At 44.0% G+C, this 25809-nt stretch overlaps 7 protein-coding genes across 8 annotated transcripts; 4 read left to right on the plus strand and 3 right to left on the minus strand.

Annotated features, from left to right (window-relative positions):
• Positions 1-68: 68 nt before the first annotated feature.
• On the plus strand, positions 69-2627 carry krr1 (KRR1 small subunit processome component homolog). Its single transcript, XM_049761673.1, has 10 exons — positions 69-217; positions 577-752; positions 825-959; positions 1037-1162; positions 1228-1311; positions 1396-1452; positions 1676-1846; positions 1921-1998; positions 2081-2174; positions 2263-2627. The coding sequence occupies exons 1-10, from the start codon at positions 160-162 to the stop codon at positions 2412-2414; spliced, it is 1131 nt and encodes a 376-aa protein (XP_049617630.1). The 5' UTR covers positions 69-159; the 3' UTR covers positions 2415-2627.
• On the minus strand, positions 2494-3910 carry cdnf (cerebral dopamine neurotrophic factor). The gene is made up of 4 exons (XM_068649540.1): positions 3752-3910; positions 3555-3682; positions 2914-3055; positions 2494-2833 (listed from the first exon to the last, which is right to left on the minus strand). The coding sequence occupies exons 1-4, from the start codon at positions 3822-3824 to the stop codon at positions 2661-2663; spliced, it is 516 nt and encodes a 171-aa protein (XP_068505641.1). The 5' UTR covers positions 3825-3910; the 3' UTR covers positions 2494-2660.
• Positions 3911-4288: 378 nt separating this feature from the next.
• hspa14 (heat shock protein 14) lies at positions 4289-7459 on the plus strand. The gene is made up of 14 exons (XM_049761668.1): positions 4289-4412; positions 4646-4726; positions 4941-5023; positions 5145-5193; positions 5274-5379; positions 5440-5530; positions 5616-5720; positions 5830-5991; positions 6075-6230; positions 6328-6430; positions 6556-6771; positions 6907-7071; positions 7181-7248; positions 7307-7459. Exons 1-14 carry the CDS (start codon positions 4356-4358, stop codon positions 7383-7385), a joined length of 1521 nt encoding a protein of 506 aa, XP_049617625.1. The 5' UTR covers positions 4289-4355; the 3' UTR covers positions 7386-7459.
• A 114-nt stretch (positions 7460-7573) lies between these two features.
• Positions 7574-8928, minus strand: prl2 (prolactin 2). Its single transcript, XM_049761657.1, has 5 exons — positions 8907-8928; positions 8660-8838; positions 8324-8431; positions 8072-8251; positions 7574-7942 (listed from the first exon to the last, which is right to left on the minus strand). The coding sequence occupies exons 1-5, from the start codon at positions 8926-8928 to the stop codon at positions 7748-7750; spliced, it is 684 nt and encodes a 227-aa protein (XP_049617614.1). The 3' UTR covers positions 7574-7747.
• A 2372-nt stretch (positions 8929-11300) lies between these two features.
• On the plus strand, positions 11301-15024 carry rint1 (RAD50 interactor 1). The gene is made up of 15 exons (XM_049761664.2): positions 11301-11579; positions 11648-11773; positions 11912-12027; positions 12100-12273; positions 12391-12531; positions 12602-12773; positions 12873-12983; positions 13069-13294; positions 13357-13494; positions 13558-13652; positions 13756-13860; positions 13949-14169; positions 14233-14413; positions 14530-14648; positions 14713-15024. Exons 1-15 carry the CDS (start codon positions 11349-11351, stop codon positions 14930-14932), a joined length of 2376 nt encoding a protein of 791 aa, XP_049617621.1. The 5' UTR covers positions 11301-11348; the 3' UTR covers positions 14933-15024.
• A 3-nt stretch (positions 15025-15027) lies between these two features.
• On the minus strand, positions 15028-16179 carry nopchap1 (NOP protein chaperone 1). The gene is made up of 4 exons (XM_049761675.2): positions 16031-16179; positions 15762-15830; positions 15559-15692; positions 15028-15478 (listed from the first exon to the last, which is right to left on the minus strand). Exons 1-4 carry the CDS (start codon positions 16086-16088, stop codon positions 15296-15298), a joined length of 444 nt encoding a protein of 147 aa, XP_049617632.1. The 5' UTR covers positions 16089-16179; the 3' UTR covers positions 15028-15295.
• A 465-nt stretch (positions 16180-16644) lies between these two features.
• slc41a2b (solute carrier family 41 member 2b) lies at positions 16645-22250 on the plus strand. 2 transcript variants are annotated; one of them, XM_049761666.2, is made up of 11 exons: positions 16645-16849; positions 17538-18186; positions 18307-18414; positions 18991-19062; positions 19338-19482; positions 19734-19880; positions 20496-20643; positions 20865-20944; positions 21096-21227; positions 21305-21453; positions 21528-22250. In XM_049761666.2, the coding sequence occupies exons 2-11, from the start codon at positions 17653-17655 to the stop codon at positions 21711-21713; spliced, it is 1701 nt and encodes a 566-aa protein (XP_049617623.1). In that variant the 5' UTR covers positions 16645-16849; positions 17538-17652; the 3' UTR covers positions 21714-22250. The 2 variants fall into 2 exon arrangements, with proteins under 2 accessions (XP_049617623.1, XP_049617624.1); XM_049761667.2 differs by lacking the exon at positions 16645-16849 and adding an exon at positions 16864-17138.
• The last annotated feature ends 3559 nt before the right edge of the window (positions 22251-25809 follow it).

Raw genomic sequence — 25809 nt, forward strand, 5'->3', positions numbered from 1 at the left:
GAGGTTATATATTGTCATCAGTCTCATAGTAAATTAATACTTACTGCATAATATATTTCGCCGAATGGTGGCAGCAGTGTAGCACGTTAGCCTCTCGCTTGCGGTGAACTTTACAAAACAAAGAAGAAACCATTGCGTCACTTCCGTCTGAGAATAGCAATGGACAGCGTGAGTGAAGCGCAAGCTGGGAAAAAGTCCAAAAAGGAAAAAATGCCGGGTAAGTTGTACTTTTATTCTGTCGTATGTTGTCAAAATACAGTGTTACAGTCTCGATAAGAAGAGTTTAAATCACTGCTAATCTTAATGCTTGTCGACACGTTGAATGGTAGGCGTGTAGGATTTAGCACCTACGCTAATACTAAGCAACGTGCTGCCTTGTTTATTTCATCATTTGGCTCATTAAGAATTAAATTAGGTTTTTGTTTGTCCTTTTAATCACATTCTAGAGATGTCTTTTTGTTTAATGACTAATTTGTCTTATAGCCATCACAATTAAAACTTTCCTGGCCATTTTATCCACAACAAAGTGATTATAGTCTCCAACTTTACATAATGAATTTGATTTCTGTCACACAGCGGATGAAGCCGATCTGCTGACTGTTCCCGATGGCTGGAAAGAGGACCCCTTTACCAAAGAAGACAACCCCCGCGGTATGTTGGAGGAGAGCAGCTTTGCCACCCTCTTCCCTAAATACAGAGAGGCCTATCTGAAAGATTGCTGGCCATTGGTGGAGAAGGCTTTGGGAGAAACGGTGAGCATGCTGCAAAAAATTCATGTCACAAAATGGTCGCAGTGCTCATTTGGTTGACCCCTTTCTTTTCAGCATATTAAAGCCACCCTCGACCTGATTGAGGGAAGCATGACGGTCTGCACCACTAAAAAAACCTATGACCCATACATCATCATCAGAGCCAGGGATCTCATCAAGCTGCTTGCCAGAAGCGTTCCATTTGAACAGGTGAATATTCCTCTCGAGATAGCCAATGAAATTTGGCGTCTTTCTTTTACTTACATGCAATTGTCTTTCGCCAACAGGCTGTACGGATATTACAGGACGATGTGGCGTGTGACATCATCAAAATCGGGACCTTGGTGAGGAACAGGGAACGGTTTGTGAAGCGGAGACAGCGTCTTATTGGCCCGAAAGGTTCCACCTTGAAAGTGAGTACTTATATTTGTTGGTCTGAAGCAACCTCTGTTAATAATAATGTTGCTGTCTTGTCCAGGCTTTAGAACTGCTGACCAACTGCTATGTGATGGTTCAGGGCAACACTGTGTCAGCCCTGGGACCCTTCAATGGACTAAAAGAGGTAACATTCCCGTCATGTAAAGAAAATTTAAATTTACAATTATTGTATGATCTATAAGGTTTTTGTGTGTGTGATCTTGTTCAGGTGCGCAAAGTTGTCATGGACACGATGAAAAACATCCATCCAATCTACAACATAAAGGTGCGATGGCTTGCCTGATTTCCTAACACCATTAATTGTCCGTGCCTGATGAAGATGTTTTTTCCATCCTTGTTCTGACCCTTGTGACAGATATCACTCTCTCTGGGTTTGACTGCCAAGGTTGGCTCAACCCAGGGCTGAGGGCACCAAAGATAATATTTGATGCATGCAACTGTTATACCAAATGATTTATTTTTAATTATATTTCTGCTGGAATTACCAGACGCTGATGATCAAACGGGAACTGTCCAAAGACCCCGAACTCCGCGTGCAGAATTGGGAACGCTTCCTTCCTAAGTTCCGACACAAGAACTTGACAAAGCGGAAGGAACCCAAGAAGAAGACTGTGAAGAAGGAGTACACTCCCTTCCCGCCACCACAGCCAGACAGCCAGGTCAGTGTGCTCAGAAGCTCCTGAATTTGATCAATTAGCTGTCATCATTGATAACTTTGTTATCCTGTTTAAAGGTGGACAAGGAATTGGCTTCGGGTGAATTCTTCCTGCGAGCAAGTGTGAAGAAGATGGCGAAGATGGCAGAGATAAAGGCCAGTGCACTTCAGCGTCAATTATTTTTTTTATTTAAAGGCCTTTATCTGACACTCACTTTTTTTTTATTTATTTTTTTAGGTGAAGCAAGCTCAAGCCCTGACCAAGAAGCAGGAGCAGAGGAAAAAAGCTTTTATTCCTCCTAAGGAGAAACCCACAGTGAAGAAAACTAAAGGTAGTAATGTCTTAAAGTTGCAACAGCTGCAAAAAAAAATGCGGGTTGACAGTGTGTGGCTAAGATGTTTTCACCTCTCCCGTTTCAGCACCCGAGGAAAGTAAGCTGGACATTGATGCCATTAAGGAAAAAGTAAAAAAGGCCAAAACCAAGAAGCTGGGTGCTCCACCAGTGATCCCAGCTCCGCCCGTCACCAGCTCCGCCACAAACAAAAAAAAGAAAGCAAAGAGCAAAAACTGAGAAGCACACCAAGAACTCTGTCGCTCATCCCATGTGATGTGGAATTTGTTGGACTTGGAGACAAAGTGAAGCGTTCCACCCCAGTTCTGTGAGGAATTTATCACATCTCAGTCTGAACCTTTTAATTCTGTTGTACAGATTTTCTCTCGTTTGGTATTTATCTTTTAGATCTATTGTCTTCTCTATGAATTAAAAATAAAGCTGTTTTTCTTAGGTTTGGATTGTGCTTGAGACATATACAGTCATTCACAGGTCTCCGTTATGAGTGTGAAGCAAGGCCTTCTCCAGAATGAGGCTGACAAACTCGTGTTTCTCCAGGCATCCTCTGCACTCCTCTCCCCATGAGGCTAAAATATTCCTCAGCTCCAGCACTCGCATCTTTTTCAGATCTTCGCTCCTCAGGTCCCTCAACTCAGGCTCTAAGAAAGGAAAGACAGGGTGGGGGAGGATTTGAAAAGCATCCAAGTCCAAATTTGCTGAACATCAGTGCATATGTTACCGTGTTTCAGTTGACATATCTGCGTGTCTCGGCTGCTGAGGCGCTGGCAGATCTTCTCCACAGGAACGTGGGAGGCTAGCGGCTGAGACACGGATGCTGTGACACGGGTGGCTGCGTCATCAATGGCGCCTAGGTAGTAACACTGTGACACCACACACAACATAAGCACACTTGATTGCTTAGAATGATTTTGGTACTCAAAGGCTCAGTCAGTGTTGCTACATATTGTTAATTTAATTTAATTTTTTTCCCTGGAGAATAACTGCACAAATGAGCAGTTCATGTAGTCTTTTTGGATTGCATTAAAACTGCACGTTTGTACCATTTGTATGTAAAGTAAATAAAAATATTTTGTCATTTACATTTCTTAGAAAATTAACTTTTAAATAGGTTTGTGTGCCCAAGTACTATTTATATGTTCATCTATATTTTATAGGGAAATATTTATCTTCATTTAGAAATGTAACACTTAAGTGAAATTTAATTCATGTAATGAGCGTTAATATAATTTAAAAAAATATATCCTGTATGAATTTACACCACGCCTGACCACATTGTCTCCACACATGTATGTGTGCACTTGATGGGATTAAAAACATTTGTTTTTATTCTTCTGAGCTCGATAATAAGAGTCTTCTCACCAGCCTGGCCTCCTTCCCCTGAGCGGCAGAGCAAGCCCGGAAGAGTTCTTTCTCCACCAGAGCTGGAGTCAGCTCTTTGTGATTAGACGTCACGCTTCCATATAGTCTATGAAGAAACCCCACGCACACTGCAGGCCGGTATTATTAATCAATGAATATGATTAGGAATCTAGATATTTAAATCAGACACTTTTTACCTTCACAGTTTCCTGCCTTGGAATAAGACACCCCGTTGAAAAGCAGCAGAGTGTAGAGGAGAAGTGGTGACATGGTGTTTGCTGTTATTAATAGCTGCACGGCCCAAAGTAAATGTGCTCCTTTTAGCCCGGAGACACATGGACCGAAGTTGCTGTCTTCACAAGTAATGTATGACATTAAATGTTCATTAATGGATAATTCTCTGAACTTCCATTTGTGCTTGTTTTATTTTTCTTGATCAAGCCATTCATTTTCCATTTGCAGTATTTTATTGGAAAATCATGTGCCTCAATTTGTTGAATAGGTCATCTCCACTGTAGTTTTAGGTCAAGCCCAAGCTATGTCTAATATAAATATTGCTTTGGCGCCCTCTGGTGGAATTGGTGACAAGTACTGGGCCCTCAAAAAAACAATTACCTTGAATAGTTAGTTTTCTGTGCTTCAATTATGAAAATGTGACATTTTTTTTTTTTTACACTCAGTGGCGTTTCTTTAAAGCTCTTATTTTGTAGACGTCACGTTTTGCTTTTATTCAGAAAGTCTTAACCCGGATGACGTTTGCGTGCCTCGTGCCCACGTGATGCCGGCTACAGCTCGTTCAGCATGGCCGCTATCGGCGTTCACTTCGGTTACACATGCGCTTGTGTAGCGGTATTTAAGGTCAGTTCTCTCCGGCAATGTTCTCGTCGCGTTATCGTTACATCGCTCGCATAAGTACGTCGCCGTTGTAGTTTGTTTTGACATAAATAGCGACTTTTTATACTAATGCTAACATGCTAACTACAGTGTATAACTACCAGCGAAAGGCACACAAGTTGTGTGTAGTTACTTGTTACCCTGTGTGTGTTTTCAGTTATTGTTTGTTTATAATAACGATTTTATTACGTGTGTAGGACGGTCGGGCTGACGTCATTGCCAACGATGCAGGAGATAGAGTGACTCCAGCTGTGGTTGCTTACAGAGAGAATGAGCAGGTAAAAGGCATTTAATCATTATATCATTATTACATTGTTATTTTTTTTTGTCGTCAAAGTTACTTGGTTTGAGTGATACCAAGTTTCACCAAACTTTCTGGGATATACTTTAATTTCGTAAGGATAACATTTCCACAAAAATAATAGCAATAAATATTTTTTTACAATAGCATATGAAAGTATGTGCTTCCAAAAAATGTTTTGTTCTCTGCAGCTTGTGGGGATTGCAGCAAAGCAAGGGCGGGTCCGCAATGCCGCCAACACGGTTGACAAAGTCAAGCAAGTGATGGGCAGAAGGTGACGCCATATTTTCTTAGCATCTTTGCTTAAGTCAAATGAGGGTAAAAGGTATTATTTAAAAAAAATATATATATATTAAGGCCACAATAAAGTGATTGTCTTGTTTCTCAATGAGCAGCTTTGATGACGCAGAGACGCAAGCTCATAAGTCACAGACCAAATGTCAGGTGAATATTTTGGGCGTTAATGGAAACTTCCACCTAAAGTGTTTTTTAGTGCACTTATGAGTATTTGGTGTTGTGCACAGGTTGTCAACCGATCCGGGAAGCCCTGTTACGAGATTACAGCAGGAGAACAAGTCAAGTACATTGCTCCGGAGGATGTCGCCAAACTCATATTTCACAAAATGAAAGGTAACAATGTGCAAATCAACAGGGGGAAAAAAGTATATTTATTAATATTTGTTTGTCCAGAAACGGCTCAGTCAGCTCTCGGCTCAGATGTGAGCGATGCCGTCATTACCGTTCCGTTTGAATTTGGGCCCTCTCAGAAGCACGCACTGAGGTTGGTCACATCCATGCACCCGTGCTTCGTTCCCCCCCCCCCCCCCCGTGTGGTTCTGTGCTAATTGGAGTTTTTTGCCGTGCAGGGAGGCAGCTGAAGCCGCAGGGTTCAATGTCCTCAGGTTGATCCACGAACCCACCGCCGCTCTTTTAGCCTATAACATCGGACAGGACTGTTCAGCTCCAAAAAGGTGCCACACCATTTTTTTCCCCATCATGTCCACAAGAAAATATTTTTTGTAGTGTATTAGATATTTGGTGCTCATGCCACAGCAGTAATTGGTTATATTATGTCGGCAGCCATGTTCTGGTATACAAACTGGGCGGTACGTCTCTGAGCGTGACCGTGCTGCAGGTGAACGGAGGAATGTTTCGCGTCCTGGATACCCACACCCACCACAGCATCGGCGGGGAAAGCTTCACGCAGGCCTTGGCCCAGCATCTCGCCACCGAGTTCAAACGGTACCGCCACGATCGTTAGGTCCGCTTTTTAGGCAGACAACTCATTGTTGAACTCCTCCCCGGCTTTTGTGTGTGTGCTGCAGCACTTTTAAACACGACGTGACCGAGAATGCACGCGCAATGCTCAAGTTGATGAACGGAGCCGACATGGCCAAACACTCCCTGTCCACACTTGGGTCAGCTAATTGCTTTGTGGACTCCCTGCACGATGGCACTGACTTTGACTGCAATGTCTCCAGGTTAGTGTGAAAAATGTGGTCGAAGCAAAAATATATGGTTTAGAAATATGTTTTTTTTTATTTTATATAACTTCCACCCTGTTGTCTGTCCTCCCAGAGCTCGTTTTGAACTGCTCTGCTCCTCTCTCTTCAACAAGAGCATCCAGCCAATTAGAAGCTTACTGGAGCAGACCAAACTCTCCGCCACTGACATCAACAAGGTAACGTCCCCCCTCACCCCTTCTCCCATTTTCACACACATCCACATCACGGGATAACCATTTATCCGACAATGGTTGACTTTATTTGTACCTTAAGATAAATGCTGAAATTGTTCTTGTGGCAGGTGGTTCTGTGCGGCGGCTCGGCGCGGATCCCCCGTCTGCAGCAGATGATTCGCGACATGTTCCCCGACGTGGAGCTCCTGAGCTCAGCGCCTCCCGATGAGGTCATTGCGGTGGGTGCGGCCCTCCAAGCAGGTTTGTTGGTGGGCAAGGACCACCTTGTCTCCGATGAAGAATCCGTCCAAGTGGATGTGTCTGCCTCTGACATTCTACTCAAGGTATCCTCACAGATTTTTTTTTTTTCTCACTAACACACTTTGAAATGTTTTTCTTCTTGAATTCCAGCAATATTGACTTGTTCACATTCGTCATCACATCCTCGAGCTGATATGTGTTTTGTGACTGTGCGGCAGCAGGTGGATGAATCCGGAGCAGAGGCGTTCACCGTGCTCCTTCCGTCCGGACTGCCGCTTCCTGCTCGCCGCAATCACACCCTGAGTGGAGGAGGCCAACTCTCCTCGCTCTGCCTGGAGATTTATCAGAGATTTGACTCTGAGCAGCCGGAGAAGCTTGCCAAGGTATCATTAGCCCCAGCGTATTTGCAAATTCACCTTTTATTTTTCTATGGAATCCTATCTGCAGCCATTTGCTTATAATTATTATTATTATTATTTTAAATATGTACAGATTATACTTCGGGACCTGGAGCCTAACGATGAGCACCACAACATTGATACAGTGGTCACCATGAAAAGGTACTTTTTATCACCAACTTCATTTGTGCATATCTAATTTCTTGTGTGTATATCACAGGGACGGTTCCCTCCATGTCGCCTGTGTCGAGCAGAACAGCGGGAGGTCGGAAATAATCAACATAGCCGCCGCATCCTGATCACACCATCACACACACCATCTTTTTTTTCTAATTATGTAAGGCATTCAATAAACATGTGAATCTATATCGAATTCCCGTATGACTATTGATCACATGTATGGTGCATAATCAATTGGAGGATGGATCATTACAAGGTGAGCATAAAGATTTGTTTCAACATTTTATATTGCATTACAGCTCATGGATATGCATTGAAACAGAAATACGCAAACAACAATCCTTATCTGTGCTTATCATATGGAGAATGAAGGTTGTCAAAGTCTTTGGGTTTTACTATTGCTTCCTAAATATCCCGTGCAAAAACATTTTCAACGGTGTAGTTTAAAACCACTCAGCGAGTGTTTCTTCTGTTTTTTGCTTCAGCAGCCGTGCTCCGGTACGATGCGACACTTGAGGATCTTCAAGTAGTTCTGGATCTTGTCCGAGTCGCGGCGAAAGCAGTAGAGGAGCTCGTGGTCTTTCATCAGGCGCCACTCGCCGCTTTCCGGGGGCAGGAGTTCCTCCACGGACGACAGCGTGCTGACAGAGTTGCTTATCATCCCCAACGTCTGCATCTAAGGTAGAGAAAAAAAATGCACGATACACAAATGTAAGAGTTTGCGATACGTACAGTAAAAACTGCTTCCCGAGAAGCTCCATTACATCAAAATTGAGCGTAGTTTTTTTTTTTTTTAGCGGGGTACCTTCTCGGCTACTTTCTCGACTCCTTTGCGTAGCTCATGCACCATGTCGCTCATCTGGCGAGACATGTCCGAGCTGAAATTAGCCAAGTTGTGCTGGTGCGCCGTGATCCGGTGGAAATGCCACAGGGGGTCTCTCCACGCCACCAGGAGCTTCAGGATCACCTCAGTCAGCTCCTCGCGCTGCAGATACAAAATAACAATTGGATTAGATTGAATATTTGGAAATGACGGGTCATATGAAACATCATTTACCGCTATTCGCTGAGCGTTCTCCTTGTCGTTGGGGGTGAGGAGGGTGGAGGTGTGACAGTTCCGACTGTTCCTTCCAATGTGATTCCCACTGGGCACGAAGTACTGCTCCTGCTCGGTGCATGCCCGAGAGTGAAATATCAGAGGTCTGATGTCATGAAAATGTCAATGGGTAGCGGAGGAAAGAAGTGGGAGTACTCCACTACAATACTATGTGAGGTCTAATTTAAATGATAATCAATGGAATATGCCTATAGGTCTTTCAGATCACAAATTTAAATCATTTGCCCAACTATGAAACAATTTGCATTTTAGGAATAATGAAAAATTACAACTTACAAACTTAGCGTGAAGGTCATTGGAGATGCCGTGCATCCTGGCCGAGTGCTGAATGACTCTGTCAAACAGGTTGGCCAGCGAGAGGACGCGGCACCTGGCATGGCCGTTGGCACAGATGGCTGCCGCAGCCACGTTGGCCGGTCTGCCGCCCAACGTTATTCCAGCTAGTAACATCCAAACTAGGAAGAAGAATTGACAAGATAAACGGGGGCATTAGGATGGAATAAAAGCGTGAGAAGTACTTTACCTGGTATGAGGATTCGCGGCATCCTGCAAAGTGAGGAGATCCTTAGAACAAGTGGACAGTGTGAGTGTCCCTCACTGACTCTTGTCTTTAATAGTGACCAGAAAAGCGAGGAGGCGGGAGGGAGGCAGGTTAAAAGGGGGTCACACATTCAGCTTACGGTAGTACTCGTGCGAAGTATGAATCATCGCTTGCGGTGAGGCACACGGAAGCAAACTTAAATGAATAAAATTGGCATTTTAATATTTAACAAAAAAAAAATCTTACAGGTATTTTTTTTTTTTTATTAGGCTGGGACAGGCTTGAGCTCTTCCGCAATCCAAATGAGGACAAGCACTATAGAAGATGGCTCTTTTCTGAGAGTCTTTGGTTTAGCATGTTTTTTTCAAGACAGAAGTTAAAGGGACCTAGGATGGTGCCTTATGGTACACCACTACTGATTCCTCATAGTTCTAACTCGTGAAACTTTTTGACTGTTAGTATTATCCTTACAAAATCATCGATTTTTATTTATTTATTATTATTTAAATTATATAAAGATGTTATACAGTGTAGTTGGCACAATGAACTGTGCCTAGCAACACAAATCAAAGTAGCCTATTAAAAAAAAAAAAAATTCACATTGCTTCCCTCATTTCACTTCTTTGCAGCTTTATTCCAAAATGGATTAAAATAATATTCTCAGTAAACCACACAATATTAATCACACCATATCCCATGATGATATTATGTTTGTTATTTATGAATATTAAGCCTATATGTTGTACTTGAATTCTCCATGAGTTCACCCGCCTGTCCTTCATATCCTGCCCGGTGCACGAGTTGTCTTCCCGTGTGCAAGAAAAGCGGAATAACCCCGGGCGCTCTACGAAAGCAGTGACATCATTCCAAGATGTCATATTCATTGGGGTTTACTCAGCAGCTATGTGGCGTACAAATGACAAAAAAGGTCATTGGAAGCAATGCGGGCACTAACTGGAAGAGAAGACTGCCCCGACGAGTGACCTTCAGCGAGAGCTCTCAATGCCACTGAGAGCACTGTGTTCAAAGATGGTTGAATGTCAAACAGTAAGGTCTTATGTCGTAAACAGTTGACTCACCAGCATACCTACGTACTAAATCAGGGTTTCCCAAACTGTGGGTTGGGAACCCAAAATTGTTCATTCTTTATTTTTTCAGAGGGATTGTTCCAACCTTGAGGCGAGTCGTGCCTTTTGGCGTACATCATTCAAACTCAGGTTTTTCCATTCTTTCAAATTTATAGTCTTTGATGCATGTTTTTGAAATGTAAGAGACGAGGCTGAAGTTCGCTTCCCCGAACTGTGAGGCAGATATGCCAACCTCTAGTAGACCTTGTTACTAAAGTCTAGGTGGCCAATATGAGCAGGATTCTGTAGATTTCTTTTTGAGTACTATTTATTTTAATTGACCAGGTCTTTGGGCCAAATATAGAAGAAATCAAGAAGCATCCTAGTAATACAATAATGACCAAAAACAATGACTCAGATCTTTGTGAACTAGATGAGTCATTCTTCCTTCTAATGGATCTTAAATCCTTAAATAAAGTGTAGCAATAATTTGATTCACAAATCGTGAAAGTAGTAATCCAACAATTTTCCTCATAGTAAAGTCAACCGAGGTCGTTTGTGTCTTTCAGCATGTGTAAAGAAATGTCCTCAATGATGAGTGCCATGTGATTCTGCTGCACGTTGTCCCCTTGTCCTCTTCAGACTGACCTGCTCTGGAGTGGGTCAACTAAACCTCTATCCATGCCCAGAGGCGTTTTTACACATGTCAGGGCACCAACGTCATCTGGGAGACTTACCCCAATGAAATGTCGGGTTTTTTTTAGTTTTTTTTTTTTTTTTTTTTTTTTTTTTTTACATGGCTCAGTGGAATAGAATATAGTCCAAAATGAAGTAGAGTTCAGTCCAAATAGCTCATGCACATATAGAATGTGTGTAGAAGTTGGGCACTAATTAACTTGATTTAATCTGTGTAGTGCAAAAACTACTTTTGGCTTTGAAATAGGGCATACTTAATATTTTTATACCATATTCTAAATCGAGATGCAGCATCATTATGACTTAGGTTTGACACCAAGAAATGCCAACAATGGAGAGAGCATTAAACTGTTCGTATGGTCACATTTGATAAAATTTAAAACGTTTGTACCTAAATAATAAAGGCATTTACTCTACGTATTTGTACGAAAAGCACTACTTTACATTTATAGCGTTTTATTTTGTTTAAAATATCATGCCGGAAAGAGTCAGTGCTGTCGCTCCAATTCATCGACTTGGAACTCTCGGGTGGGCGGTGTTACATTAACGCAAATTCTTTTGCTACAAATCACCGCCTGCGGGGGCGCTTGACGATAAAACAAGCGCCTTCTCTTTACGTAGCACTTTCGTGGCAGGAAGTTTGTGTCCTGTCAAATCCAAAATGGCGGCGTCCGTATCCGAAGAGAATACTGAAAAACTGCCAAATGACTCTTTAAATCCCGTTCTAACAGGTACTCCTGACAACGGGTGTTTTACGGACCTTTCCGACGAACTGCGTGACTATGTGGTGGAGTTTATAGAGAAAGAGGTGGGCAGCGACGTGAAATCTCTGAAGAAGGTGGGCACTCTGCTGCAGAAATTAAAAGAGGACAACAGTAAATTGGAAAAACAGGTGAGCTTTAAATTAATCATTTATTCCCCACAAGAGTTTGTAAACGTTTGAATTGATGTGTCGTGTAGGTGTTGTCAGTCTCCAGCTCTGTACCTCCCCAAGTGTCTGCAGCTCTGTCTGCTGCAGAAGATGCCAGGACTTCTTTGGAGGAGCTTCTGCAACGAGAGAAACTCATCTCTGAAAAACTGCAAAAGGTAACTAACGCTACATTCTTATTACTATTAGCAAATTATTTTATATGCGTTAGTCCCTGTGCAAATTTGTAACATATACTGTGTGATAAAAAAAAAAAATCCCTCCACAAAAAAATTGTATTCTATTTCTTCTTGTAGCACCTCCAGGACTCTCAGCCATGGATGGAGACTCTCACTCAAAAGCTGAGTGAAGTGGAGATCGTGGAGAGACACATGAAGTACCTTCGCTGCCTTCAGCACATTGAAGAGCTTAGGTACCAAAACGAACATCTGGCATCTGTTTGTTAAAGATAATCTTGGATTTTATGTGCGCGGTGTGTCTACAGTGCTGTGGTCCAGCAGTGTCTGATGACCAGCAGCGTGTGGGAGGCCATCAGGGCTGTGGAGAGCATGGCTGTGATGGATGCCAACCTGAGCGAGTCCAAATGCTCTCACCTGCGTGACTTCCTCCGAGAAACTCTTCACTTCTGGCACAAGATCATTAAGGATCGGTTGACGGGGTAAACACACCTTTTATCCCGTCCAAGCATACATAAATGTGACATATAGAGTTTAAAGTCATTCATCCCTATTGAAATCAATAAAATAATTTCTTCTTAATCCTGTGCACTTCTCAGAGACTTGGAGAAAGTGTTGACCCAGCTTCACTGGCCGATCACATCCCCTCCAACCCAGTCCCTCACGCCCACTGCCAACGGGCAAGAGCTGGCCAGTCAACTGGAGCTGCTCGTCACGCAGCTGCTGGCCCTACAGACATCGTATCCTTCGCTTTCAAAACATCAGCGCAAATCTGGGAAGCCGTCAGATTCTTTAATTTCCTCTGTCCAGCGATGACCTCATTTCTCAGAGGACGTCGCCTCCCTCTAAAGCCGAAGCCCAGCCAAGTGCTCTGCCCCAGGAACCTCCACTCTGCCTGCCCATCCAGATCATGCTGCAGCCTCTCAGGAAACGGTTCCGATATCACTTCTATGGCAATCGACAGACTAACACCCCCAGCAAGGTTGCTCTCGCTCGCTCCCTACCTCCCTCCCTCCCTCCCTCGCTCATCACGCGAGTAACCTTTGGATTGTGAACCGTGCGTGTCTCTGTGCATTTGCAGCCAGAGTGGTACCTGACTCAGGTGCTCATGTGGATCGGGAACAGCACGAGCTTCATGGAGGAGAAGATCCAACCTATCCTGGACCGAGCTAATGCCACCATCAATGCCAGGGTGTGTAAGGGAACCTGCTTTTGTAGACTTATTCTACTTGATTGGCACTGTCATTATTTTTTTTACCATATTCAAATTATTTCAGGTGGAGCTATGCCGAGGCCTCCTGTCTTTAGTCGAAGACAAGGTGGTGGGTGATGCATCCCGCCTTCTTTACGATGACGCGCTCTTCTGCCACCTGGTGGAGGAGGTGCTGCAGTTTGAGAAGGAGCTGCGGAGCAACCACGCGTACCCACCCCATCTGCCCGGCCTGCTCCACCTGCTGCTTGACGACGCCGTCCTTCAGAAGTGGCTTGCGGTGGAGAAGAAGAGTAGGTTGGCATATCCCCCCCATGCAGGTGTTGCCTCAAATCTAACAGTGTTGTACGCCTAGTGGCGGTGGAGAAGGTGGACGCCATGTTGTCGGCCGAAGGAGCGTGGAGCTCTCAGTACAAAGACATCCGAGACATGGATGAACTGAAGTGCCCGGATTGCGCTGAGACCTTCATGACTCTACTCCAAGTCATCACAGGTAAGCCTGACCCCATTGAGATGAACGCTGAGCACCCCTAAAATCTGTTTTGGTTTTTTTTAGACCGCTACCGAGCATTACCTTGTCCGTCTGCACAGCTGAAGTTTCTGGAGCTGCAGAAAGAGTTGGTGGATGACTTCCGTATACGACTCACTCAGGTAAGAACGCTATCAACAGAGTTATGGTTGCCTTCTTAAATGCAAATACTATTCTTGCTTTTTCTTTATGGACTCTGGACTTGACTTATTTCATTTTTTGCAGGTCATGAAGGAGGAGTCTCGCTGCCCACTCAGCCCACGCTACTGTGCCATACTCAACGCCGTCAACTACATTTCCACCATCTTGACAGACTGGGGAGATAACGTGGTAAGACTCAGGCCTCTGTGTGATGCTTCAAACTTGAAAATTCGGTCAATTGTGTTTTTACCTGTCCACAAATGTTGCGCTTGTTTAGTTCTTCCTGCAGCTGCAGCAGGCGGCCGTTTCCCTGGACGACGAGGCTGTGGTGGGAGGCCTGGGGCAGATGGAGATGGGCCGCCTGGCTTCTCTGGAAAGCTCGCTATTCGAAGGCCTGCTGGCTCTGCTGGATCGACTCCGAGGAGACATGATGGGCCGGCTGCTGGATGGCATCATGAGGGACATCACGGAAAAAGCCAAACCGTACTGCCACGACAGGTGAGGATGATGATTAGCGGGCTTAGCTTAGCATTAATGGCCTCAATTGTCCTCTTCTCACAGGTGGTTTTCTCATCCATCCCAGCACGACATGGCCGCAATGTCTTTGTCTAGTTCCGCATGTCCCATGATGCTATGTATCAGGGACAGTCTGTTGAACCTGCACCAGGTTTTAAGTCTGTCTCTGTTCCAGCTGGCTTGGCAAGGCCTTGCAGAGAGACTGGACAACTTTCTTTACCAGGAAGTAAGGACTTAAAGCAGATGTTTTGGTTTCTTCTTGACTCCAGTTGCCATTATTTCCCATATTTGGGGAAAAAAAATTACATACTTTTGCATCTCTTGTATGTTTGCCTCCTTCAGGTGGTCCTGTCTAATCATTTTAGTGATGGAGGAGCAGCCCAGCTTCAGTTTGACATGACCAGAAACCTTTTCCCTCTCTTTGGTCACTACTGCAAGAGACCTGAGAACTTTTTTAAGCAGTAAGTACAGAAAAAAAGTATTTTACCTAAAGGGAGAAGGTTAAATCAAAATTTCTGTCCTCAGTGTTAAGGAAGCCTGCATCGTCTTGTGCCTCAACGTGGGTTCTGCTATCCTTCTGCGGGACCTCATCAAGGAGTCTTCTTCTGCAGACGACACGGGCGATCGGATGGGAAGGGATGAGCCCTCGCCGCAGTCTGCCTTGAACGAGTTGGGAGTTTACTACTTGGCTCCTTGTGATGTATTAATTCTCTTTAACCTCAGAGCCTCCTGGCCTGGACAGTGACAACTGGATCGCGAACTTAGCCAGACACTATTTGATTTCTATCATGTACTAAATGTATATTGACGCACTTGAAAAACTCATTCTTTTTTTGGAACTTAAGTGTGATGGCGAGTTTTATTACAAAGCTCATACATTCTTATCCATAATGTCTTCCTGTACATGAAAGTTATAGAAAACATCAATCCTGATTATGTACATAAAAAAAAAAATTGGGTAAACATAATGTATAAGGCAAATGACTTGACGTGTGAACTGTTCCCATGGGGATGCTCTTCACCTCAGTATAGGAGCTTTTGAGTCCTTTAAATAACTCAAACCTAATTTTCAACAGAAAGTCTTAAATCTCCTATTTGGACGAAATAATTATTTCTCCGGCTCATCCACAACCTGGATGTTTATGTGCTGCTTCTTGCCTTTGTGTCCTGGTAATTTGAGATTGCGCTCAGTTAAAACAATCTCTGATTCCTCCTCGTCAGACTCGGAAGAATCCTCCTCGTCCTCCTCCGACTCGGTATCAGATCCACTGAGCTCTACCAACGCGACGTCCTGGAAATCACAAGAAAGAATTGGGACACCTTGAACAAATCAGATTCATCAGACTAACAATGAGAAGATTTTACGCTCACCATCTCGATAACTCTCTCTGCAGCCTCGACATCCTCAATGTCGAAATGTCCTGCAGAAGTTTCTTCAATCTGCTGCTTCAGCTTTTTATTGGCTTCCGCAATCTGCGGTAAGAAACTCTGCAGCCGTTCCATCACTGCTCCAGGATACAAAGACAAAATTATATTGTTTATTCCTAATTCTAATGGATCATTATTTAGCTCACCGCTACTTCGTGGAAGTCTTTCCGTCTTCAGGACAGTCGGTGGTTTAAGGAGCAGCTTCTCAACGAAACCTGAGGCAAAACCACAAGAAAAAAAAGTTTTAACTAGAATCGGGTCTGAACTACGATGTGTTCCGATTTACGTACAAATGCAGGCGTTGTAAACCGAGAACATTTCGTGTACGGGACGAGCATGTGGTTTTCAAACAAAATCACGAAAAAGCAACGCCAGCTTCCTTTTGCCTGAGTTAAATACATTTTTCTCTACTTACCTCCACCACTACCACATGACAGCAAATCTCGTGAGTTTGGTTTACTGTTTTTGTCCATTGTAGAAGAAATAAGACTGCAAAATGTTAGCGTGTGTTTTGTCAGGACAACATCCGGGAATCCCTTCCGTATTGCTCAGTGTGCATGTTGCGTCCTCTAGCGTTCAGGAGGAATCTTTACATTTACCCCCCCCCCCCCCCCTCAAAAAAAAAAAAAAAAAAAAAAGGAACGGTATGTACTGGAATATTAGGTCGTAACTTATAACAGAGAAAATGCCATTATGGCGTGTATACGAAATAAGCGAAAATCGAGTTGACAAAAACTACAAAACATCTTTTAGGCGTGGCTGACTACGACTTATTATTTTTCCGATACGCGTGTAACGAGGGCGGCATGGTCGGGCACTGTTAAGTTCAGAGGTTCTGGGTTCGATTCCAGCTCCGGCCTTGCTGTGTGGAGTTTGCATGTTCTCCCCGTGCCACATTCCCAAAACCTGCATCCAAGTTGCCCGTAAGTGCGTGTGAGTGGTTGTTTGTCTTTGTGTGCTCTGCGATTGGCCGGCGACCAGTTCAGGGTGTCACGCCTTCTGGCTGAAGTCAGCTGGGATAGGCTCCAACGCATCCGCGACCCTTGTGAGCGGTTCAGATTCAGAATGGATTGATGGACAAACGCGTGAAACGAAAACTACACGCCATAGTCCGAAAAGCGGTGCTTATCTTGACGTCATAGATTATCTTCGGCAGACTCACTGACGCGGCTGTGTGTGGGACTGTCATCATCGGCTTGCATCTTCTTCGATTTGGGATCTTCGCGTCGCGATGGTAAACTTCACGAATGACATTTGAAATCGCCATGACTTGAATTGTAACAGTATATTTATTTATGTCCAGAAAATTAATAGCCCCGGCCTCTGTTTTTTCTCCCCGCCTTTAACGTGTGAAAGCTGGCGGAGCCGCTAAATATTTCTCATTTGTACCCAGCTAATGTAGCACTATGCTAATGCGAACAGATTTACGGAACATTTTTCCGTTTTCCCGGATAGTTGCAAAACAAACGCGTTCAAGCTTTTATACCGAGGCGTTGTCCTAAGTGTCAACCGTGACTAAGAAAGTGAGTACGCAGTTAACACCATCCCGTGTAAATTCTTTTCAAGTCCTGTGCGTTTACATTTTGAAGACTTATTTCCATACTCCTGATTTATGTGACTCCGACTTACGCAGTTAATTATTCATGTGAACTCCATGTGAATACTATGTTCATTAGAGGTACAAAAAAAATGGTCTAGACATTTAAAATTTCTAATTTTTCTTATTTGACAAAATAACTTCTCCAGCTCTCTTATCGGTTTTCCACAAAGGATGGCGGAAATTGCAAAAAATGCTTAAAAATATGTTACAGTGATTAGCACTAATAAACAACAGTTGCAAGGTCTGGGCTTCTCCTGTGCGGAGTTTGGTTAAAGGCTCTAAAATGCATGTTGGATGTATATATAAATGTTTTTCTTTACAGGCTGATGAGTCTCCAAGTTTCTGAAATGGACTGCCCACCAGTGTGATTTTTGAACCCTGTTCTCAAACGAGGAGGAGAAGGTTGGAGATGAGACGTTGCCGCGCGAGACCCCATCATGAGCATTGAGAGTCTCGGCGGAGCGATCGGGGATTCCCTGGGCTCTAGCCTGACGGTCCGTATGAGCGGTGCAGGCGGCATTCGTAGTCCTCTCTCCCTGAAATCCGTCGGTCGGATCACCTCGCTCCTGCAAACCATGGTCCCCTCCGGCTACACCAAGCTCCAGGAGGAGCGGCTGGCTCTGGTTGACCTCGGTGCCAAACCCGAAGCCTCACTCCAGAACGGTTACAGACAAGAGATGGCTCACCTGGAAGGCCGGCGGTCGACGGACCGTGCCTCCCGTTCCTCCGTCACTCTGTCGGACCTTGGAGAGGGAAACTACTTGGAACTGGAGCCCATGTTGGCTGAGAGGAGGCTCTCAGATGATGATGATAATGGCCACCAGAATGAAAATGAGGAGGAAGCGGCGCAACCCTCTGTGCACATTCTGCCCAAGGAGTCGCCACTGGCTATGGCTTTTCAGATCCTCGTGCCTTTCTTGTTGGCTGGTTTTGGAACTGTATCAGCTGGCATGGTGCTGGATGTTGTACAGGTAACGCCAGCTCCAGTTTAACTTCATGGTTTGGGAGGTGACACCTCGCTTGAAGTGTAACAATATGTCCCCCACTTTGGGATAAGCCGAGTGTAATCAAAGTCTGTCTTGTCCAAGCAGCACTGGGAGGCGTTCCAGTACATCACCGAAATCTTCATCCTGGTTCCCGCCTTGCTCGGCCTCAAGGGCAACTTGGAGATGACTCTGGCCTCACGGCTCTCGACAGCGGTGAGAAAAAAAAAAAAAAACACACCACATTTACTCTGCAGAAAGAATTTATGACGGCGTCGAACTCCGATGCTTTTACTAAACCAGTTTTGACGTTTCACTCCATTTCCATGTTTAACTTGTTAGAGGTAACGAGTAGCCAGCAGAATTCTGGTTTTGTTTGTTTTGGGGGGGACGGGGGGGGTTCTCCACCCACCGACTCCTTACACACAGGCCTCACATATACATTGGAGATATTCTTCCATGTGTCTTAACCAGGAAGGTGTGTATGCATTCTTATGAGAAAACAAGTTGGGCTCGTTACTGTTTTAGTTTTCTCGCTTTGTGTACACCACGCACCCATCTGCAATTATAGAACCGGGTACCGTAATGAGTCATCCAAGTCATTCCAAACAAGGAAGTTATTGTCGTGCCTTTTTTTCGACCGCAGACGCCAAGGTGGTACACCACAGGGCATGTTGCGAAGGCTTTGTGAGAAAATAGTTTAAAATTAGGCAAGCACACATTCCATGTGGGAAAAGGCCACCACAGCAGAGATTTGTTTATTTTATTTTTTACATTTCTTGTATGCATCAGGTGAACGTGGGCAAGATGGACTCGCCGATTGAAAAGTGGAATCTCATCATCGGCAACTTGGCGCTCAAGCAGGTAAATTCTTTTTGGACTCCACCGTACGTGGAAATTATTGGAGGACTTATGTAATGAGTACTTGCGTCATGTTCTAAAAAACATGTTGGAAGAGGATGAACCCGTGTTGGTCTTGCCTCACACTCATCACGTCAGGAACATCTGCTTGATGGCGACGCTGTTAATCATATACCCGCACATAGATAAACTCATCCTAGCGTGTGTTTGTATCGTTCCTGTGTGCCTGTTCTTTCACAATTTGTCCACATTAAAGCTGTTTTGTTTGTTTTTTTTAGGTGCAGGCCACCGTGGTGGGCTTCTTGGCAGCCGTGGCGGCCGTGGTTCTGGGCTGGATCCCCGAGGGGAAGTTCCAGATGAGCCACGCCGTGCTGCTGTGCTCCAGCAGCGTCGCCACGGCCTTCATCGCTTCCTTGCTGCAGGGTAACAGACAGATAACAAAAATGTTTACTCGGAATTAATCAGTACGCTACTTATCTTTAAGATTCACTCACAGTGGATGAAAATCCGAGATAAAGAACACATTATTAAAAAAATATATATTTTGAAATGCACTTTAATGTCTATTAGCGCCTCTTCTCAATTTCTCTAAAACTGCCATATCAAATAAATTTAATTTAAACAATATACAGACAGAGTGAGCAACTTGCCATTTTTTGCTCCTCACGTTTAAGGTTTCATCATGGTGGGTGTGATCGTGGGCTCAAAGAAAACGGGCATTAATCCGGACAACGTCGCCACGCCTATCGCTGCAAGTTTTGGAGACCTCATCACGTTGGCCATCCTGGCCTGGATCAGCCAGGGCCTCTACAAGTGCCTCGGTAGGTGAAGGAACACCATTACATTAAAAAAAAAAAAATCTTGAGGGAAAGATCTGTTATCTTCTAAAAAGAAATAAAGAGCACGCCATATGAGATTGATGCTGCTTTTAACTGCAGACTAAATCACAAACTACAAACTTAATATTGTAATTCCCACATGAACCCGTAGAGGTAGCTCTTGGCTCTTTCTGAAGCACCAATGCAGAACAAACCTCCTCTCTTCTCCCGCCACATTCCACATGTTTAATTCACGTCACACCCAAACCCGCTTGTAATACAAGGATACAGTTAACGCTATTCCCGCTGAATATAGCATCGCTTTTAAACTAACCCTTTCTGAGACGTTGATGTTCCCTTCTAGAGAAAACTGACTTCGTTCATGAAATGAAACCCTCTTCAGATTCCATATTTCCACAGCTGAACGGCGTAATGAGGCTGTCTGGCCGGTGTCTCTTCCCTCAACAATGTCTGTGTTGTTCTTGAGGGTGAAAAGTTTCTACAAAAGGCTATTTTTGTGTTGGAACAACTTGTAAAAGATGTGATTGTTTGGATAAAGTTCCCCTACAGCCAATGTAGTCTCAAAGTTCAGCTCGATGACTCCATCTCCTCCTCCAGATTCCTACCCATACGTTTCCTCCGTGGTGTGTGCCTTCTTCATGTGTCTGACGCCGCTGTGGATGGTCATCTCGTCCAAGCACCCGGCCAGCCGCACGCTGCTCTACTCCGGCTGGGAGCCGGTCATCACCGCCATGGTCATCAGCAGGTATCCGGACGAGCGCTTCGTCTGCTTCCGCTTTGCTTGATGACTTTATCAGCTCTTGTCACCAGTGTGCTTTTATTTTATTTTTTTGCCTCTCTGTAATTTAAATGGATGAGCTGGAACTGCAAATAAGTGGCTAACAGCAAACTCTTTTCTTTACGGCATGTCGTGACCTTTACTGCATTCACGGATTATAAGTCCTCCATTTGTGTTGTCCTCTGCAGCATTGGAGGGCTCATCCTGGACAAAACGGTGTCTGACCCCAATCTGGCTGGAATTGTCGTGTACACCCCCGTCATCAATGGTGAGGCATTATTTAATTTAAAAAATATATATATATTAAAATGTTCTGGCTAAAAAAAGTCATGTGATATGTAAAAAAAATAAAGGCCTTAGTTATCTTTTCATCAAGAATTTATTTGTAACGCATATTGCTGTTCTTTCACTGCGTCCAGGTATCGGAGGTAACCTGGTGGCCATTCAGTCCAGCCGGATCTCCACTTTCCTGCACTTCCACTTCGCCCCAGGGGAGGTCCCAGAAGAGGCCAAGGGCTGCTACTACCCCTGCCGCACGTTCTTCGGCTCAGGTCCGTCCCGTGCAGGTGTGAACTTGGGATTCCCACACTCGTAAATGCAGCATCTGTTGCTTTTTTATTTTACCCAGGTGCCAACCACCGCTCGGCGCAGGTTCTCCTCCTCCTGGTGATCCCCGGCCACCTTATCTTCCTCTACACCATCCACCTAATGAAGAGCGGACACACCACGCTGACGCCCATCTTTATGTCCGTGTACCTGGCCACCGCTTTGCTGCAAGTACGTGTAACTCTCACCGTTGACTTCATCAATAAGCTAGATATTTATTTAACCCTTTGTGTGTCCTTTGCCAGGTGTTGCTGCTGTTGTGCATCGCTGACTGGATGGTGCACTCCATGTGGCGCAGCGGCAAAGACCCCGACAGCTTCTCCATCCCCTACCTGACGGCGCTGGGCGACCTGCTGGGCACCGCTCTGCTGGCGCTCAGCTTCCACTTCCTGTGGGTCATCGGCGACCAGGATAGCGACGTGGGCGACTGATGACAGCCGTTGACATACTTCTTCTGTTCCATGCATCTCTCGTTGTGGGGACTTTTGCACCTTTATGCACCAAAGCACTTGTGTAGTCGCCCACTGGTCCTTTTGGGTCCTATACTTGGGCAAGAATTACTCTGATTGACTTTATTCTGGGTGGTGTGTGGGAATGGCGGACAATGGTAGGCATTCTCCATCCAATCTTCACCCTCAACACAATGGATGTCTTATGAGACGGCTGCTTGTAGCACACTTTTGTGGACGTTTACAAGAGAAACATGCCTTGTGCCAACATGCACGTGGATTTTTTTTTCTTTTCTTCATTGTTCTTGTCAACGCACTCTTTTTCTACGGTATGTTTCTAGTGTAAGAACCGGTATTCAATTCCAGTCGCCTATGTGCCTCTTGAGATTGACTGGTTGGCAGGGTTCATTACAGCATTTTAAATGTATGTCCAAAAGAATATTGTAGCAGTATTATGTATGGCATTTGATCTCTTTTTTTTTTTCTTTTTGTCTGAATAAATGTATTTCCACAATAGAATCGCATGTCTTATTTTCAAAGTTGAATTTTCAGTAAGACAGAAAAGGTCATTTTTAAACTTTACATTATGTGGTTTGTTTTTGAAAATACATGGACTTTTTTTTTTTTGCAAAAAACCCTTACCAGATATCTTTTAAACATTTTATTAGTTACGACCTGAAAGTGGTTGTGTACCTGATGGAGTGTCTGAGAGTGATGTCACAGATCAAGCAGCCAATCAGGAGTTGGGGGTGGGGCACTTTTCACTTTCAGTTGACAAACAAAACAGTCACCATAAAAAAAACATTCCCTCGTTAAGTGCACCTGCGTGAAAAGTTTGGCTCCTGCAGCACATGAAAATGCCCTCAACTTTTCACGCAGGTGTGTTTAACGAGGTAACTTGGAAAACATATTGGAACGTGGTCCCCCTCGAGGACTGGAGGTCGACACCCCTAGCAAATTTGCTCTAATATGTTCATGAAAACACTTTCCTTCAAGTCTTATCAATCAGGACAGCATGTATTTTTTTGTGGTTTCCAGCTGCACTTATACTGTATGTTCATCTTGCACAAGAACAAAACACAGTCACCATAAAAAAAAAAAAAACATTCCCTCGTTAAGTGCACCTGCGTGAAAACTTTTAGCTCCTTTTGAACGTGAAAGAAGCTAAAAGTTTTCACGCAGGTGCGCTTAACGAGGGTCACTTGGAAAACATGTTGGAACGCGGCCCCCCGAGCACTGGAGGTCGACACCCCTGCTAAAATATGTTCATGAAAACACTTTCCTTCAAGTCTTATCATCAATCAGGACAGCATTTATTTATTTGTGGTTTCCAGCTACACTTATACTGTATGTTCATCTTGCACAAGAACAAAACACAGTCACCATAAAAAAAATCAAATAAAAACATTCCCTCGTTAAATGCACCTGCGTGAAAACTTTTAGCTCTTTTTGAACGTGAAAGAGGCTAAAAGTTTTCACGCAGGTGCGCTTAACGAGGGTCACTTGGAAAACATATTGGAACGCGACCCCCGAGGACTGGAGGTCGACACCCCTGCTAAAATATGTTCATGAAAACACTTTCCTCCAAGTCTTATCATCAATCAGGACAGCGTGTATTTATTTGTGGTTTCCAGCTGCACTTATACTGTATGTTCATCTTGTACAAGAACAAAACACAGTCACCCTAAAAAAAAAAAAAAAAACATTCCCTCGTTAAGTGCACCTGCGTGAAAACTTTTAGCTCTTTTTGAACGTGAAAGAAGCTAAAAGTTTTCACGCAGGTGCGCTTAACGAGGGTCACTTGGAAAACATGTTGGAACGCGGCCCCCCGAGGACTGGAGGTCGACACCCCTGCTAAAATATGTTCATGAAAACACTTTCCTCCAAGTCTTATCATCAATCAGGACAGCATTTATTTATTTGTGGTTTCCAGCTACACTTATACTGTATGTTCATCTTGCACAAGAACAAAACACAGTCACCATAAAAAAAAAAAAACATTCCCTCGTTAAATGCACCTGCGTGAAAACTTTTAGCTCTTTTTGAACGTGAAAGAAGCTAAAAGTTTTCACGCAGGTGCGCTTAACGAGGGTCACTTGGAAAACATGTTGGAACGCTGCCCCCCGAGGACTGGAGGTCGACACCCCTGCTAAAATATGTTCATGAAAACACTTTCCTCCAAGTCTTATCATCAATCAGGACAGCATTTATTTATTTGTGGTTTCCAGCTACACTTATACTGTATGTTCATCTTGCACAAGAACAAAACACAGTCACCATAAAAAAAAACAAAAAACATTCCCTCGTTAAATGCACCTGCGTGAAAACTTTTAGCTCTTTTTGAACGTGAAAGAGGCTAAAAGTTTTCACGCAGGTGCGCTTAACGAAGGTCACTTGGAAAACATATTGGAACGCGGCCCCCGAGGACTGGAGTTTGACACCCATGGCAAATTTGTTAAAATATGTTCATGAAAAAACTTTAATCCAAGTCTTATCATCAATCAGGACAGCATGTATTTATTTGTGGTTTCCAGCTGCACTTATACTGTATGTTCATCTTGTACAAGAACAAAACACAGTCACCCTAAAAAAAAAAAAAAAAAACATTCCCTCGTTAAGTGCACCTGCGTGAAAACTTTTAGCTCCTTTTGAACGTGAAAGAAGCTAAAAGTTTTCACGCAGGTGCGCTTAACGAGGGTCACTTGGAAAACATATTGGAACGCGGCCCCCCAGGACTGGAGTTTGACACCTATGTTCATGAAAAAACTTTAATCCAAGTCTTATCATCAATCAGGACAGCATGTATTTATTTGTGGTTTCCAGCTGCACTTATACTGTATGTTCATCTTGTACAAGAACAAAACACAGTCACCCTAAAAAAAAAAAAAAAAAAAACATTCCCTCGTTAAGTGCACCTGCGTGAAAACTTTTAGCTCCTTTTGAACGTGAAATGAGCTAAAAGTTTTCACGCAGGTGCGCTTAACGAGGGTCACTTGGAAAACATATTGGAACGCGGCCCCCCAAGGACTGGAAGTCGACACCCCTGCTAAAATATGTTCATGAAAACACTTTCCTCCAAGTCTTATCATCAATCAGGACAGCGTGTATTTATTTGTGGTTTCCAGCTGCACTTATACTGTATGTTCATCTTGCACAAGAACAAAACACAGTCACCATAAAAAAAAAAAAAAAAACATTCCCTCGTTAAATGCACCTGCGTGAAAACTTTTAGCTCTTTTTGAACGTGAAAGAGGCTAAAAGTTTTCACGCAGGTGCGCTTAACGAGGGTCACTTGAAAAACATATTGGAACGCGGCCCCCGAGGACTGGAGTTTGACACCCATGGCAAATTTGTTAAAATATGTTCATGAAAAAAGTTTAACCCAAGTCTTATCATCAATCAGGACAGCATGTATTTATTTGTGGTTTCCAGCTGCACTTATACTGTATGTTCATCTTGTACAAGAACAAAACACAGTCACCATAAAAAAAAAAAAAAAAACATTCCCTCGTTAAGCGCACCTGCGTGAAAACTTTTAGCTCCTTTTGAACGTGAAATGAGCTAAAAGTTTTCACGCAGGTGCGCTTAACGAGGGTCACTTGGAAACCATATTGGAACGCGGCCCCCAAGGATTGGCGTTTGATACCCCTGGCAAATTTGTTAAAATATGCTCATGAAAAAACTTTAATCCAAGTCTTATCATCAATCAGGACAGCATGTATTTATTTGTGGTTTCCAGCTGCCCTTATATTATACTGTATGTTCATCTTGTACAAGAACACAGTCACCATAAAAACAACAACATTCCCTCGTTAAGTGCACCTGCGTGAAAAGTTGGGCTCCTGGAGCACATGAAAATGCCCTCAACTTTTCACTCAGGTGTGTTTAACGAGGGTGACTTGGAAAACATATTGGAACGCGGCCCCCTGAGGACTGGAGCTCGACATCCCTGGTTTAAGTGAAAAGTGCCCCACCCGCCCTCACCCCCACCTCCTGATTGGCTGGTTGATCTGTGACGTCACTCACGGACACTGCAGTAGGTACACCAGCGCTTTCAAGTGTACCGAATAACAGGCCA

This window comes from Syngnathus scovelli, chromosome 22 (assembly GCF_024217435.2).
Source record: "Syngnathus scovelli strain Florida chromosome 22, RoL_Ssco_1.2, whole genome shotgun sequence".
In the NCBI taxonomy this organism is placed as follows: domain Eukaryota; kingdom Metazoa; phylum Chordata; class Actinopteri; order Syngnathiformes; family Syngnathidae; genus Syngnathus; species Syngnathus scovelli.

Excerpts from the sequence above, each read along its gene's own strand:
- rint1 (XM_049761664.2), top strand. The coding sequence starts at position 11,349 with ATGGCGGCGTCCGTATCCGAAGAGAATACTGAAAAACTGCCAAATGAC. Across the intron at positions 12,984-13,068 it reads ATGCCACCATCAATGCCAGG|GTGGAGCTATGCCGAGGCCT; the intron begins GTGTGTAAGGGA and ends AAATTATTTCAG. Across the intron at positions 14,414-14,529 it reads ACAACTTTCTTTACCAGGAA|GTGGTCCTGTCTAATCATTT; the intron begins GTAAGGACTTAA and ends TGCCTCCTTCAG.
- prl2 (XM_049761657.1), bottom strand. The coding sequence starts at position 8,928 with ATGCCGCGAATCCTCATACCAG. Across the intron at positions 8,839-8,906 it reads GCCGCGAATCCTCATACCAG|TTTGGATGTTACTAGCTGGA; the intron begins GTAAAGTACTTC and ends TCTTCTTCCTAG. Across the intron at positions 8,252-8,323 it reads AGAACGCTCAGCGAATAGCG|CGCGAGGAGCTGACTGAGGT; the intron begins GTAAATGATGTT and ends TTGTATCTGCAG.
- cdnf (XM_068649540.1), bottom strand. The coding sequence starts at position 3,824 with ATGTCACCACTTCTCCTCTACACTCTGCTGCTTTTCAACGGGGTGTCT. Across the intron at positions 3,683-3,751 it reads CAAGGCAGGAAACTGTGAAG|TGTGCGTGGGGTTTCTTCAT; the intron begins GTAAAAAGTGTC and ends ACCGGCCTGCAG. Across the intron at positions 2,834-2,913 it reads GATATGTCAACTGAAACACG|AGCCTGAGTTGAGGGACCTG; the intron begins GTAACATATGCA and ends TTCCTTTCTTAG.
- nopchap1 (XM_049761675.2), bottom strand. The coding sequence starts at position 16,088 with ATGGACAAAAACAGTAAACCAAACTCACGAGATTTGCTGTCATGTGGT. Across the intron at positions 15,693-15,761 it reads AAGACTTCCACGAAGTAGCG|TGATGGAACGGCTGCAGAGT; the intron begins GTGAGCTAAATA and ends ATCCTGGAGCAG. Across the intron at positions 15,479-15,558 it reads CAGAGAGAGTTATCGAGATG|GACGTCGCGTTGGTAGAGCT; the intron begins GTGAGCGTAAAA and ends TGTGATTTCCAG.
- krr1 (XM_049761673.1), top strand. The coding sequence starts at position 160 with ATGGACAGCGTGAGTGAAGCGCAAGCTGGGAAAAAGTCCAAAAAGGAA. Across the intron at positions 753-824 it reads AGAAGGCTTTGGGAGAAACG|CATATTAAAGCCACCCTCGA; the intron begins GTGAGCATGCTG and ends CTTTCTTTTCAG. Across the intron at positions 960-1,036 it reads GAAGCGTTCCATTTGAACAG|GCTGTACGGATATTACAGGA; the intron begins GTGAATATTCCT and ends TTTCGCCAACAG.
- slc41a2b (XM_049761666.2), top strand. The coding sequence starts at position 17,653 with ATGAGCATTGAGAGTCTCGGCGGAGCGATCGGGGATTCCCTGGGCTCT. Across the intron at positions 19,063-19,337 it reads GCAACTTGGCGCTCAAGCAG|GTGCAGGCCACCGTGGTGGG; the intron begins GTAAATTCTTTT and ends TGTTTTTTTTAG. Across the intron at positions 21,454-21,527 it reads TGGCCACCGCTTTGCTGCAA|GTGTTGCTGCTGTTGTGCAT; the intron begins GTACGTGTAACT and ends GTCCTTTGCCAG.
- hspa14 (XM_049761668.1), top strand. The coding sequence starts at position 4,356 with ATGGCCGCTATCGGCGTTCACTTCGGTTACACATGCGCTTGTGTAGCG. Across the intron at positions 5,531-5,615 it reads TCTCAGAAGCACGCACTGAG|GGAGGCAGCTGAAGCCGCAG; the intron begins GTTGGTCACATC and ends TTTGCCGTGCAG. Across the intron at positions 5,992-6,074 it reads CTCGCCACCGAGTTCAAACG|CACTTTTAAACACGACGTGA; the intron begins GTACCGCCACGA and ends TGTGTGCTGCAG.